Source organism: Papaver somniferum, chromosome 10 (genome assembly GCF_003573695.1).
Source record: "Papaver somniferum cultivar HN1 chromosome 10, ASM357369v1, whole genome shotgun sequence".
In the NCBI taxonomy this organism is placed as follows: Eukaryota; Viridiplantae; Streptophyta; class Magnoliopsida; order Ranunculales; family Papaveraceae; genus Papaver; species Papaver somniferum.
Window position 1 is genome coordinate 34,381,540 of NC_039367.1, and position 15,984 is coordinate 34,397,523.

At 35.2% G+C, this 15,984-nt stretch overlaps 1 protein-coding gene across 1 annotated transcript; it reads left to right on the top strand.

The window, feature by feature from the left end:
* Positions 1 to 615: 615 nt before the first annotated feature.
* Positions 616 to 2,339, top strand: LOC113318734 (metalloendoproteinase 2-MMP-like). Its single transcript, XM_026566959.1, has one exon. It carries the CDS (start codon positions 1,325 to 1,327, stop codon positions 2,285 to 2,287), a length of 963 nt encoding a protein of 320 aa, XP_026422744.1. The 5' UTR covers positions 616 to 1,324; the 3' UTR covers positions 2,288 to 2,339.
* Positions 2,340 to 15,984: the final 13,645 nt, after the last annotated feature.

Genomic DNA, 15,984 nt, shown 5'->3' on the forward strand with positions numbered 1-15,984 from the left:
ATGTTTCTATGTGCCCAAAGAGAAAAATAAAGTAACAAACTTTCTTTCTAAATTAGCTAGAACTCAATTTATTAGTGATGTTTGGCTCTTAACTCCTCCAGTTGAAATTATTAATCAACTTCATGATAATCTCTTTCTAAGTTAGCTACAACTCAATTTAAATCTGCGTTGGTTTTCTTTCAACCTGCTTTTTATGGGAGTCGATGAGTTCAGGATTTTCTTCAAAGAAAAACACTAGAGTTTAATTTTTGGAGGGGAAGTTACAAGGAAGAAACAATTTTTTTTTGCGTAAGGTAAGTAATTTTTCACTTGGGTATGGAATTTAAAAAAAGTAGGAAAAAAATGTTACCAATGGAGTTTCTATTGATTTAAAGAATGGATTGAATATATCTAATGATTTGAAAAGTAGTGTCCAACATGAGATAACTTGGAGCTAGTATTATCAGTACTTTGAAATTACTAAGTTCTTCTTCAAGTTGGGTTAAATTAATGGACTAAAAGTTTTATTAGAATCACATGCATAGATTAGGAAGTTCAAAGTACACGGATTGGATTGATTATTAAGATCAGTAAAAGATTCAAACAAGCTTAACGAATCTGATAACACTTTTTAAGTTTGGCAAATGCCAAATCACGTAGTCCTTATCTTTTAAAATCCAAAACAAATTCAGCAAAGATGTTTTTCTTTTTCTTATCAGAATTTTGTGAAGATGTTAACTGTTAGAAAAAACTGGAAGAATAGAGAAAGAATGGAGATCGAACAGAGAGCATAGAGAACCAATAAGCTGTTTTACTAAAAGAATCGGGTTTGTTGGCTAAAAAAACTCTCCAATGTGCACCCCGGTTTTAAGGGGGTGCACAAATTTGGACTCCAAACAATCAATGTAAACACTTTAATTCAACTTTTCAGTTTCAAAAAAAAAAACTGACATAAAATATGGTTGAGCTGTCTTGATCTATCTACTTAATCAAAACACAATAGAACCGCTAATGCAAAAATATCACTGATCAAACCAAGCATCTAAACATCAGCATTTAATGAGAAGAAGGCTCGTAGTGACTGCACAAAATTCCCTGATACGGTTATAAAGATCCCCACATCTAAAATCACATTGAATTCATTCCAAAATCATCTGGCAGTTCCTTCAATAACTGACAGGGATACTGATCATCTGGAAGTTATTTTCTAAGTGTCTTATCACTCGTTCACCATCATGAACATCAATATCATAAAATAAACAGTTGGGTGAAAATTAGGGACCTCATCATCAAAACCACGGAGAACGCGACCCTTCTCTCACGATTTCACCATTTTCAAGTCGCAATGACAAACCCCAAAGCAGTAGCTTCTCTTCTTCAGATATCACCCTTCATCTCTCTCCTCTTGCTAGCCATATTTGCGTACCCAATTCTGTCCACAAAAAGTTTGCAAGCTTTTGATTTCCTACAGCAGCTGGATGGATGGCACAAAGGTCAGAAAGTTGAAAGCGTTCATGAACTCAAACAGTATCTCAGAAAATTTGGGTACTTAGATGTCTGTTATAACCATACCAAACATGAACATAACAATGAATTTGATGACGATTTAGAATCTGGAATCAAAAGTTACCAACTTAATTATCATCTCAAAGCCACCGGAAAGCTGGATGCTCAAACAGTGAAACAGATGAGGATGCCTAGATGTGGAGTCCCAGATATTGTCAATGGCAAGACTTCCATGAGATCAGGTAAGAAGAAGCATACAAATGGAGGAAATAGCAGCTCACTGCACAGTGTCTCGCTCTACAGCTTCTTCCAAGGAAGCCCAAGATGGCCAGATTCCAAATCCTACCTTACCTATCAATTCAGCTCTACCGTCCCAGTTACTGATCTCAAAACTTTGAAAACTGTCAGCAAAAGAGCTTTTGCGAGATGGGCAGAGGTGAGCCATTTCAAATTTTCTGAAGCTACTGATGAGGCAGCAGATATTGTGATTGGATTCTACAGCGGTGATCATGGTGATGGATCCAGCTTTGATGGTCCTGGAGGAACACTTGCTCACTCCTTTTCACCAACAGATGGAAGACTTCATTTTGATGCAGAAGAGAATTGGAGTACTAATCCAAAGCAAGACATGATGGACATAGAAACAGTTGCTGTACATGAAATTGGTCATCTGCTAGGGCTTGAGCACAGCTCAGAACCAAAAGCTATCATGTATCCTATCATCTTATTTGGATCCCAAAAAAGGAAACTGCATGGTGATGATGTTCAAGGTATACAAGCCTTATACAGTCATATTGCATAATTATAATTATCATAACAATAGAAAATAAATGGGCAGCAGGTTTTGCCGTTAAGTAGGCATAACTAGGTATGTATTGATAGTGTTTATCTGACTTCTTAGCAACTCATTGCTCAGGAATAGCTATCATATCAGTGTTTATGTTGGGTGTGTATTGAAACCACTGCCACTTAATGTTGGGTGCGTATCTGACTGCATTAACATAAACAACTGTAGAAAATCATTAGATTGTAAGATAAACAATATGTCAACTAGATCGGTAAGATAATTTAGCAAGAAACCAAAGGCCTTCAAATTCCAATTAGTAACATAAAAAGCAATTTCTCGAACATCATAACAGATAAAAATGTAAAACCGTTTGATGCTTTCTCTAGCATCTATAAAGCTCGTATCCTTCTTTCTCGAAACTAGGATGAAGAGTCTTACCATAAGTAGACAACTTTTTCTTAGAAAATTGATGGCCATAACTCATGGTCCATAGTGATTCTGAGTGTCAAACACTTGATGCCCAACTGATCAATGCATGAATAACAGCATTAAAGAACGGAGTCCAAATAGTTTTCTAGTTTTGAATTTCATTAGATGCTTGTACGTTATAAGTAACACCGTCAAAAAAAAAATTGTTTTATTTTCGGAAGCATATTCAGGACTTCGTAGTTAAATTTTTGTTATCAGAGTTCAACCCTTATATAGAGAATTATAGCAGGTTTGGAGTTCTTGGAGATGAGTTTTGAGGGCCTTCTAATGAGATCCTTACATTTCCAACAATTGATCTAAAAAAGCTTCATTCTAAGAAGAAACGTGTAAAACTTTGCAAAAGAGGTCCTTGCACCTGATCTCTAATTGACGTATTGCGATTCCACAAAAAATAAATAACACAGGAATCCACTAGACACTGAGCTCATATGATATTAGTTGGCTACCAGTACAGAAAATTGGAGGAAATCTAAATCATGCACAAAATGCGGGCAGATTGAAAGGATTCATTACTCTAACATTCATGCTTGCTCAAGTATTTTGTAGTATTATAGGCTTAAAAAAAAATAAAAAAATTAACCATAAATATGTTCTATACCCATTGAGATGGTAATCACATACCTCAACGCTGAAGTCACTTCACTTGTCCGCTTCTTTCCCTTCCACACTACAACAACCATGAAAGCATTTTAGAAACAGTATTAGCTCTAATTCCATAGCTTTCTTTAAACTCACATAAGAATAGCTGACACAAGATGCATAGAAAATAAATGATATCCACCTTTCATCACCTCAAACATATGAAGCTTAACATATTGAAATAGTCAGGCAACTGATCAGAGGGAAATAACAACAAGTACAACAATACACCGCATACTGCATTACCATATTTTATAGTACACACATCAAAAAGAAAAAACATTTCCAATTATGCAACAGATGCAAATTAACAATCAAACAGCAACCGACTAAACGAACAAGAAAAAAAGTTGAAACATATGAACAAGCTAACCCTGTTTTGCACAGGCATACTGCTTAAGGTTAAGTCACAAAACAATGGACAGGGCAGAAAACTATGCCGACAGGTTCTTGACACGCAATGGAAACATTACTCTACCTCTTAACTCTTGTTCCCACTTGATGCAGTAGTATTTTAAAGAAATATGAAAGATGTCAGCTAAATATCAATTTTCCCATCCTCTTAACACAACAGTACTTATCTGAATTTGTTACTTGTAATCTGCAAAATTTTGTTATTTTGTCAAGGCAAACTCCAAATACAAGAAGCCAGAAGTTCATTAGCGTGACATCTAACTAATCCCTTTATAAGAAAATTCCAAGTTTAAAATACTGAACATTGAACTACACGAGACAATTTAATAGTAACACAACTCGTTAGTATCGACGATAAAAACATGTTCAAATACATGTCCTAACGAAGAAAATTTCACCATTTTGATATTTTCTTTCATTCAAAAGTGAAAGGTGGAAGGAAATGTTTACTTATCACAAGCTAATTTAATAGATGATTATTAGTTCCGAAAGAGAGTAGAACTCACCAGCAGAACTTTTTGGCTTCATGTTTGATAAGTACCCTGACTTGGGATTCTTTTCCACACCCTGCTGCTCTAGTTTAAGTTCCTCCTGCAGGTCCTTGTTCTCTTCAGTGAATTTTAACAAAAAATGCCAACCCACTCATCCCACCTGTTGATGATAAAGGTTTTAAGTTTTAAAATTTACAGAATTCATAATACATTGCTAAGCCAGACTTGATAGAAAGTAATATCATGTAGAATTGCATTGTTTTTACTTCATATTCAATATACAATCTACTAAATTTCCAGTACATGATCTGAAGGAACAAAGTTCTATTTAATACAGCTATTCTAACTAGACACTAAACTTATGTTTGTTATCTTCATGGTTGAAACCAACTGATTCCTATACAGTTTCCATATTACCACTTATTCAATTTAAAGGCCTCGAACTCATACACAGAAAAATACAGAAATATGAGCATGTCAGTCGACAGATATGTGCAAGAATATGAAAGCGAAACCGTTAAGTATGAGTTACCTTGCATATCACATTAAAGTCAATAATTTCGAAATTTAAGCAAGCTTTTGCGAGATGCACAGAGGTGAGCAATTTCAAATTTTCTAAAGCCGTTGATGAGGCAATGATTGTGATTGAATTCTACAGCGGTGATCATGCTGATGGATCCAGCTTTGATGGTCCCGTTGGGTTGCTTGCTCATTCTTTTTCACCAACAGATGGAAGGCTTCATTTCAATGCAGAAGAGAATTGGAGTATTAATCCAGGGAAGACATGATGGACCTAGAAACAGTTGATGTACAGGAAATTGGTCATCTAATAGGGCTTGAGCATAGCTCAGAACCAAAAGCTATCATGTATCCTACCATCTTATAAGGATCCCAAAAAAGAAAATTGCATGATGGTGATGTTCAAGGTACACGTACCTTGTACAGTCATATAGCATAGTTATAATTATTATGACAATATAAAAATAAATGAACAACAGATTTTGCCGTAGGCATAACTAAGCAAGTATAGATTGTGTTTTATCTGACTTCTGAGCAACTTATTGCTCAGTAATAGCTATCATATCAATAAAATGAGTCTTCCGATGACTCTCTGTTAGTGTCCTTTTCTAAGTATGGGATGCCGGGACATTTTCAAAGGCCTATAAAAGATTGGGTTTCATTTATTGCATTAATTATGGCAGTGCAACCATATTTTTGCTGAAACACTTCCACGAGGCTAAAAAGGTTACACTAGACCATTAGAATTTTTTTTTTCATTCTTCTGTGACAATGATCTGTGGAGAAGGATATAAGTATAATATTACAAAGGCAGAGTAAATGAAACTAAAAAGTAGGTATATACAAAGAACTCATGCCCTCCTTCAGTGAAACAGATGGAGATAGTGATTTACTCTAAAATTGACAGTTCGGATTATAAAACTAGGTCAACTTACTGACCTGGGGTCAAATTCACAATGGTTCGCGGGCATATTATTCAGAGAATTAACAAACCAGACTTGAGATTTGATAGAAAGTAAAATCATATAAAGTTGTTATTATATACAACAATCTACCAAATAACCATTACATGATCTGAAGGCAAAAAAATTCTGTCTAATACAAGTACCCTAACTAGACACCTAAGCCCATGTTTGTTATCTTCATGATTGCAGCAAAGTGATAGCTATATGGTTTTCATTTTACCAATTATTCAATTCAAAGGCCTCAAACTCATATTCAAGAAAATACAGAAATATGAGCATGCCTGACAACGTGTGCATGTTATCTTCATGGTTGAAACAAACTGATTCTTGCACTGTTTTCATAATACTACCAATTTTTCAATTTAAAGGCCTTGAGCTCATATACAGGAAAATACAGAAAGATGAACATGTCTGACAATAGATATGTGCAAGAATATGAAAGCGAAACCATTAAGTATGTGTTACCTTGCATATCACGTTAAAGTCAATAAATTCCTGCTAAACGAGGTAAAAAGAGCATAAACTCACTTGTTGTTACAAGTTCCAACACTGCAAAAGAAGGATAGTGTTTTATTAATTAGAAAGGGTGACCGATCATTCAGTTTCTCAACTTTCTTCAATTAGCATTAAAAAGGGGTCACTAGGAAATATAATTTGCAGCAGAAAAGAAAAACAAATATATTAAAAAGATTTGAAACTAAACTCATATTGTAATGAATTAAGTATTCCTTTGTATCATCAGATGGATTCTGAATCTCAATTCTCAACTTTAATAACCTTAATTAACAAAGAATGTAAATGTAAGCCATGATAGTACCCAAATAATGATTTCGCCAGTGCTAACAATATCTCTAATTCACACACATCGAATCATATATTCATATTCATTATATCTATGATGAAGTAATGTAATTAGATGATAAACTAAGTCAATGTTGCCTACAGCTAAACAACCAGAAATTTTAACCTAATAGTTTTTCTCCATGTGAAACATGAAATATTAGGAAGCACTGCATCTCCCAAATGTACGAAGCAAACATGGTAGGATGCCCACTTGTGGTGACCAGAATTGATTCATTTCAGTCACAAAAAAATGTTTACTGAGCAAGAAGTAACAACAATTTCACTACAATTTCTTCCCATTTCTGTCTGCATTGACTTAAAAACCTAAAATTAGATTCTAATTTTACTTAAACACCCCAAGTGCCACTGCACAGAGCAAATAGGAGTATAAATTTATTACTTCTAATACAGTAACCCTAGAAAGGAAAAATTAGGGTTTTCTTTCTTGTACAAACCTTAGCTTCGCAAATGAGAGGACTAAGCAAGAAGCCTTTCGCCTTCAGAAAATGCTAATGAAGAAGGATCTGTTTGATGACTACTGCTATGTTTAGGGATACCCATTTTAGCGGGAAGATTTTTCTTTCTTGTAGGGGTCCAATTTTAGAGTTACAGATTGAAGCCATACATTTTCAAAACTGAAACTGAAAATGAGAGTAGGCCTATAAACACCCGAATACGAGTCTCAGTGTTCAACTGGACAACAAAGTAGAAACTGGAAGAAGCGACACAGGAAATGTAGCTCAGATGGTAGAGCGCTCGCTTAGCATGCGAGAGGTATGGGGATCGGTGCCCCACTTCTCCACTGTTTTTTTTTTTTGTGTTTTTTTGTTTTGTTTTCTGGAAACGGCTCAATGTACCATAATTTCATAGTACCCCTCTACTGATGCAAAAGATATTATTTGTAATTTCCATATCGAAAACTCACCATATGACCCGATGATCAGGCTATTTCAATAAATTACATGATATTAAACATAGATGAATTATCGGGTCCCCTAGGCAACTTCCCCCATCGGCCAAATGTGGTCGAAAACATGTGGCGGCTGGAGCTTTCAGTGTGCTTTGGCCATCCGTCCTAACAAGCTAAGGGGATATCAAATGACTAAGTTACTTCTTATTCAAACAAATATTTTCATTTTCATTTTTTTTTAAATCAAATACAAAATTCATCTAAAGGATTTACATCAGACAAAAAGCTTATTGGGAGCCTAGCCACAAGCTGGACTCCAACTCCTTTTCATTTATTAATTACTTAATTAAATTTTTGCTTTTAAAATATTTTAAATTTGTATTGGGTTTTGCTGGAAAAAAAACTTTGTTGTTGTCTTTTACATATGAAGCAACCAACTGAATTCAGCTAGAACAAAAAAAACAAAAAAATCTAGCCTAACTCTTCGGACAAAACAAAATAAAACCTAGTCTAACCTCTTTGTTATCTTTGATATATAAGTAACTCCTGGAATCGACTAGGAAAAAAAAGGTACGGCTAAGAAAAATAAAATAAATCCTAACTAAACTTTTATGTTGCTTTTAGAAAATGAACAACCCTTTGAATTTTGTTACAGGAAGAAAAAATATATATATATAAGCTAACCGAACCTCTATGTTGTTTTTATATGTAATTCCATCGAATTCCAATTGAAAAAAAAACTAATCAAACTCGGCTAAGAAAAATAAGAAATCTAGCTGAATCGAATCTAAGAAAACTTCAAAAACAAATGAATAAAGAAAAGCTAAAAAAAAATTAAAATGATTAAAAATTAATTAATTATGTAGTTAAAATTGTTTTGAAATAGAGAACGGGAAAAGTAAACTCAAAGTAAAGGGGAAAAGAGAGCGAGAAATTCTATTAATGTAGGTAGAATACAAAGGTTTAGGACTCTATTTATAAAGTTTAGATACTTAGTGACCAAGTAATAGGGTCCCAGTAAAGTGATCATCTACATAGTAAACTGCACAATGATCTGGTTTTTATTTCACAATGATCTGGTCTCAAACTATGGTATGGTTCCCTCGAATATTAAAGGGTCCCAAAAAAATCATTTTCTCTTTGTTAGATTTTAAAAGATAATATGTTCTATAGATTGTATTGTTACCTCAGCCTAGAACAAAATATTCCCTAAGCATTTATAGAATGGACAGGTGAACTTAATAGAAAACTAAAGAAACATAACAGAAGTTATCACAAGAAGAAATATAAAGAGTAGACATAACACTCATGTTATATTCAAAAGGAAATAAGCATAATACTCTTTAATACACCCTCTTCAAGCTGATGCTAGTGTGGTAAAGCACATCAAATTGTCCGAAGACTGGAGGAAAACGGGTAAGTCATGCCTTTAATGAGAACGTTAGCTATTTGAAGAGATGAAGGAACATATGTGAAGTTTACGAGGCCTGCTTCAAGAAGATGTCTGACAAAGTGATATGGTAATCTACTTTAATATGCTTTCTACGAGCATAGACGATGGGATTGACAGTTAGAGCACGAGCACCAATGTTGTTACAGTACAATGTAAAGAGTGTAGTGAAAGTAAATGAAGTTCCTCAAGAAGAGTAGACAACCACATAACCTTAGCAGCCAATAGAGATAATGCTTTGTATTCAGATTCATTGTTGGACTTTGATACAGTGGGTTGTTTCTTTGAAGACTATGAGATGAGTAAAGATCAAAGAAACACACAGTAGCCTGCATTGGACTTACGTGAAAGAGTCAGAGTAGCCTGAAAGAGTTTTAATATCACCTGCAAACATAATGATATCATACCCAAGAGAATGTGAAAAGTCAAGGGTACCCAAATATACCTCAAGCTAAAACTTTTCCTACTTATAAGTCATTTCTCCGAAAGTGATTGTCTATGGACCGAGTCGAGACAATACAACTAATCATTTCACACTTCCTGTGATCGTCTATGGATACGAGATCGAGACAATACAACAACGAAGTATCTTACTTGATAAAAAGGTTCGGACTTAACCAAACACAATAGGATTCACTTATCAAGTAAATAGGAATTAACGTTTGTGCGATTTTCTTTAATTATAATAAAACAATTACAATGCGGAAATATAAAATAAATGACACAGCAAGATTTTTTTAACGAGGAAACCGCAAATGCAGAAAAACCTCGGGACCTTGTCCAGAATTGAATACTCTCAGGATTAAGCCGCTACACAAAATTACACCTAAATTTGTATAGTTGAGACCAAGCAACTACACCTATAGTTCACCTAGTTCCGTCTGTATTCCCACGCCTCCAACTTATAAAGAAGTCACGTACTTGGAACATTTCCTTTGGTTCGTATTCCAAACAGTAAAGGAATAACAAATCTGTTTGGTATCAACTCTATTCAACCAAGTGATATGAGTCGGACAAAGGCTCTTCTGTTTATCTTAACATAAACTCCTTCGATAGGTCCTTAGATCTGTCTTATGTTTAATTAACGAAGTAATCGTTTAAGATTAAGACAACAACACTATTAATCCAAAGAATTGTGTTGATACCGATCTACTCAATTAATCAATCCAATCTATCACAAGGATAAACTGATTATTAAATGGATCCTCTTTTACCGAAACAATTATTGTGTACACCAAAGATTATGAACCCACAAATCAGAAATCTTCAATATCTTCCTCGTCTTCAAATCTTCTTAGATATTCAATAATAAACTGCACACAATCACTTGAATCTCTTGTGATCAATCACGCACAGAGCGGAGTCTGTTAACAATGGATTATCACAAGATCGTCTTCAGAACTAATAACAGTCTAAAGATCCCTGTCGAAACTCTGAATTAGTTTGAGTGAATCTTATATCAGAAGAGAAGATTATCAAGCATTAACAAACTAGGTGCAATCAAAGTTCAACTACCTTTAGTCAATCAAATCAATGAAAACAAAAGATAAATCGCAATTATCTAGTTTCCCACCAACGATACACGCTAGAGCTTCTCAATCCCAAAGAAGACTTTATAATTGAGCGGCCGTAAGAGATTTCGCCTAATTAGGTTACTCTCCTCTCCGAATAGGCGGCTACACCAGTAACAACACAACAAAGAGGAAGCTTGTTGTTACGAAGGATTAGTTTGCTAGAAAGGAAAACTTCAGGTATTTATAGACAAGGAAGTTTGGACACCAAGGAATTTCCAAAACCGAAAATATTTTCAAGATATTCACTAAAGCACAAATTCGGTTTCCATAATTCCTGGAAATGCTCTGTCCAAAAATAATGATCGAAATCTCTCGGAAAATTTAATTTGTAAATGCACATTACTAATTCTGGAATTTTCCAACAAAATGAGATTAATAATCTTAATTAAAATATTCTTAACTTACTTATGTTTTGATCCTGGGATTCTCTTCTCTTAGCCGTTAAGGAATATCTTTGAACAAGTAAAGAAATAAACATTCACAACACGTGTTCAAAGTATGTCGACATCCTTACTTTGTAAGTTCTCTTTCACACTTACAACCTTGAAACGATTTTCCACACTTCCAAACAAGTTTAGAATTGGTTCATCTGACTTTCAAGAACTATGCGATTGATCAAATAACATTCAATCACAATCATGGGTTTAACGGTTCTACCAAAACAAGTTTCAGTTTTACCTTCCATGTGAGTACTGTGCATAGTCACACTAGCTTTCCAAAATTTGGTTGACTAGGTATTAGGATCAGTTCCCCACATATATATGGTATCTAACTTATATATGTTGCACATGTCCATAGGATCGTTTCCCCATTGCCTAAAAACATATTGCACATGTTCATAGGATCGGTTTCCCTTTCTGCTATAAACCTTGTTGCACCTTATACAAGGATCGGTTCCCCTTTGTGATGTACTGCACCTCTTACTAGGATCGGTTCCTTTTTCCCATATTTGGTCAGACATAAAATCATAAACCCGATCATACCATCTCAGGTGATTTCTTAAGATCGGTTTCACTAATAAAAGTCATACCAATACATAAGTCAAGCCTTTGTTAATAGTTCTACCAAGAACACAAACAAGTCGTGAACAATTATACTCAATCAGAACATGCAATGAATAACAAAACCAATAACGCCTGGCGATTTCCTTTTCGATTCACAAACAAGTTTATGAAATTACTTCCTTTGAACACATGTAAAACATTGTTCCCTGGGATGAAATCCTCACCTCATACCCATACATAATCACAATAACATTCAAATGATTATGGCGATGTCTTATCTACAAAGTTTAATGGTTAAGCAATAAACCTCGTATTGTATTCCTTAATACTATGTCTATCTAGAGTTCAAATATGCTTCGTAGTTTTGTTTTCAATATGCACGACTTGAAAGATACGTTAGGGAATGAAACAATTCAAGTCAAATATCACTAACCTCAAGTGGAAGGATGATTGTTCTCGTTGTAGCTCCTTGCTTCTTCACATCTTCAAGTCTTCGCAATACTTGTAATGTCTCATTATCCTAATACTTTCAAGCTAACCTATACGAAGTTGATTCTAGTACATAATCAAGCGACTCTTAACATGAGTTTTGGTTCACTAAAATATGACAACCAAACTTGACATACCAACGCTTGGTGGGTTCAACCGAGCAATCTCTAACAGAATGTTTGAGATAGCACGGTATTCTTTTGACCAATTGCATATGTGTTGTTATAGAAGAATGCATAGAATGAGAAGCATAACTAACTTCGAAAATGATGTCTGGTCTGGTGAGTGTGTGATACTGTGAAGCCCCAATAATTCTCTTATATTATTGTGGATCATCCAGAGTTCACCATCATGTAAAGAAAATCTAGGAACATATGCATCTAGTGTAAAACATCATGGCTTGCAATACATCATATCATTGCTCTCAAGTAGATCCATAGTATACTTTGCCTGGGTGAGAAGCAATAAAGTATTGTGGTTTCCATGCCAAGAAAATAGTGTAATTCAACTAAGTCCTTCATTGTAAATATAGCACTCAGCTTGAGAATGAAAGAAGACAAAAATTCTTGTGAGCTGCCCACTCACAAAATATCGCCCGTACAAAGTAACAGAACATGTCACACCACTAGAGAAATAAGAGAAGGGGGATATATCTGAATCTGATATGGTGAATCCCTATTGTGGAAAGTTATTAAACTTTGTGAATCGGGCTTTAGGAGCTTGTTTAAGGCCATATAGAGACTTGTTAAATTTGCATACATGAGTTGGCTTGTCAGGATCTTCATATCTTGGTGGTTGTTGTATGTACATTGTTTCATTTATATCATCATGTAAAAAGAAATTGTATACTATTATTAACTCATCCTACAACCCTTTGAGAGAGAAACAATAATTATTATTCCGATGTTGGTGAATTTTACCACAGGACAGAAAGTCTCTATGTAACACTTTAAAGAAGAAGATGATCAGTACTCTCATTCACCATATTACACAAAACACATTCCTCCATGTCCAGTGTAACTCCTCTAAGCCGCAACATGTCTCTAGTTGGTAGTGAGTTGTTAAAGTCTTCCCTAACTTAGAGGTAGCCTTAACTTGTCGAGGTAGCCTCTTAGAGGTAGCCTTAACTTGTCGAGCTCTGAGCTGAGCTTGCTTGACTTGAAAAAATTATTTTTAGAGTTAGTCTTCAGGTCAAGTTTGGATCTTAGTGGTGATCTTAATTTTTAGCAATAACGTTCTGTACCTCAACACAATTTCTGTCATCTTTATTAATGTGTTTTTTTCCAGCTAGGGAACTCTCTATGGTGCATTTTCCCTTTGGGTATTCAGCTCAGGATCCTTGTACGGATAGGCCATAGGTCCTCACATTTCAAACATAATAACCCCTTGTCTCAGAGTTGTCTTTTTATACCCAAACCCTCGTAATCAAACGAAAGAAGAACCATCCAATTTTCTAGTCGCTCTCTGATCTTCTAAGTGAAACCCCATTCTCCTTCAAACCCTAATTAAAAAAAATTGTGATTCAGTTTACTGTTCGTCGCTTCTTCTATTTGTTTGTCTCTCCAATCAAGGATTCCATGATATGAAGGTTTAACAATCTCTCGAAAGAGATCATACTAGACATATTAACTAGGTTACCTACTAAATCTGTCATGGACTCCAAATTGGTATGTAAACAATGAAGAAATCTTGTTCATCTTCCATCACTATATATAATACCACCAAAGATATTGTTACCTCAGCTTCTTAACCTCCACGAGCAAGACGTAAATGATTACAATAACAATAGTAAACTAAATAAGCAACAATTTTTTCCAATAAGTAGACATAACTAGTTAATTATATATGGTGTTTCATTTTACTGCTGAGTGACTTGTGTTCAGCAATAGCTATCATAGAAGAGGGAGGATCCATGGAAAATCTTATATGGATATTATCTTACAAGATTTGACCCAATTTTTCTTTACAGTCCAAACGACAATGAGTTTGAAGCCAATAATTTGGTGATACTTTCTTTTTATGAAACTCGACAAATCATAATCTGAGACATATATTTACACCATCTACCACTATGAAATCAATCATTGAAAACTAACGACCGAAATTAAAATCGGTAGAAGATGAGGTTTGGTATCTCGAATTGTGCTCGTTTTTGGTAGATCTAAATTTTAATAGGAGGAACATATCATCAAAATAATAGATTCAAATTTGTTGTTGGACGGACTTAAGAAAAAAAGTTGGTGCAAATCTTATAAGATATTGTCCACGAATCTGTCATGTACCCTGTATTGGAGGGGAGTGCCCATATCATATCTGTGTTGGTAGTTGGTAGTATTTAGTCAGTTGTAATGGGTGGTTTAGATTAGCCCACTTGGATAGTCCGTGGACGTCAGATATTGAGAGAGTGAGTGAGTATTTATTCTCAAGTCTGTGTGATGAAACATTAAGCAAATTATTAATAAAATTAGAATTGTGTTCTTCTTAGGCTGTGTTCTTTGAACTCAGAGACTTGATTCTCTCGAATCAAGAGAGGTTTATCCTCAATTTATCATTCCAATCCTGTCATTGTACTTAGCTCTTGTATATAACTTCATTGTGGATGTATATAACTTCGCTCTTCTCGATTCTGTCTGCAGTCTGTTTGATCGTGGGAAAGAGACCAGCCTTCTCCTAGGGATTTCTTATTTTTCTGCTCTTGATTCTAAGTTTGGGCATCGAATGAAGATCCGAAGTGGTGGGATTCAGAATGCTTATCAAAGATTTTGTGGTTATGAGTGCATGCAACTCAGACTGTTTGATCAAGGCCCTGGGAAACGGGGAGAAGCATTTTCTCTTATGGAACTGAAGTGTGGGTTACTTGTGGGGATTGCAGTTCATTACTGTGCATTATTATATGTTCTTCCACCTTGTTTAGCGAATTTAATATGTGTGCCCTTCGATACTTTCTTTCTATTTTATCCGGTGTTAGTCGATCTGCAAGTGGGAGCTCTAGTTCTTCCTGTATGTGAACAGTTAAAGGGGATTTTAGCATATCAAGCAAAAACATATTATTGTTGGGCCAAATTTCTTATAAGGAGCACGAGAACTCAGGTCTTGTTCATGGGGTTTCATTTTCGATATTTGTGGATGCTAATGTGTGAGATTAAGAATGTTCATGAGTTGTCTCATCAAATGCTTGAAAGGTGGAAGGAGGATTATTTATGGATAGATATTTTAGTAAGCAAACTGGGGACTAAGGTTTTACCCTTGGTTGTTCAAGCTCTGAATGGGTATTGGCTGTTTTGGGACTATTTGAAGTGGAAGTTCAAGTTGTACTCTACAAGCCTGTGGAATGTGGGTCACAATACTTGCAAACAGTTTATGAAGGCAGTCTTGAATTCAGCTGGTAATTATCACTACCTGCTGCTTACTCATGTGACCTACGGGAGCCTTATTGTTCAAGGGGAAGCTGGGTTGATTTATCAACCAATGGGAGGCTATATCAAGCTAGAATTCTATGACAGAATGGTGACAATTCAGCTGATGTTTCTTTACACTCCATCGATGTTTGTGCTGGTGGTTTTCTTGAGATGGAATTTGTTCTCAACAAGATTTTGCAATACTGAAGGTGTTATGGAGTTATGATTTTGCAGCCCATCCATAGTCTCTGTATTCCACATCCTGAAAATGTTAAGGATGGCGGTCTTTGCGAGGAGGGACTTCAAGTTGTTTCCAATTTTCGCTGTGGTTCATTTAACTCTCATCCTTGAGGACAAGGATGTGCTGAAGAAGAAGGGAATGTCATGTACCCTGTATTGGAGGGGAGTGCCCATATCATATCTGTGTTGGTAGTTGGTAATATTTAGTCAGTTGTAATGGGTGGTTTAGATTAGCCCACTTGGATAGTCCGTGGACGTCAGATATTGAGAGAGTGAGTGAGTATTTA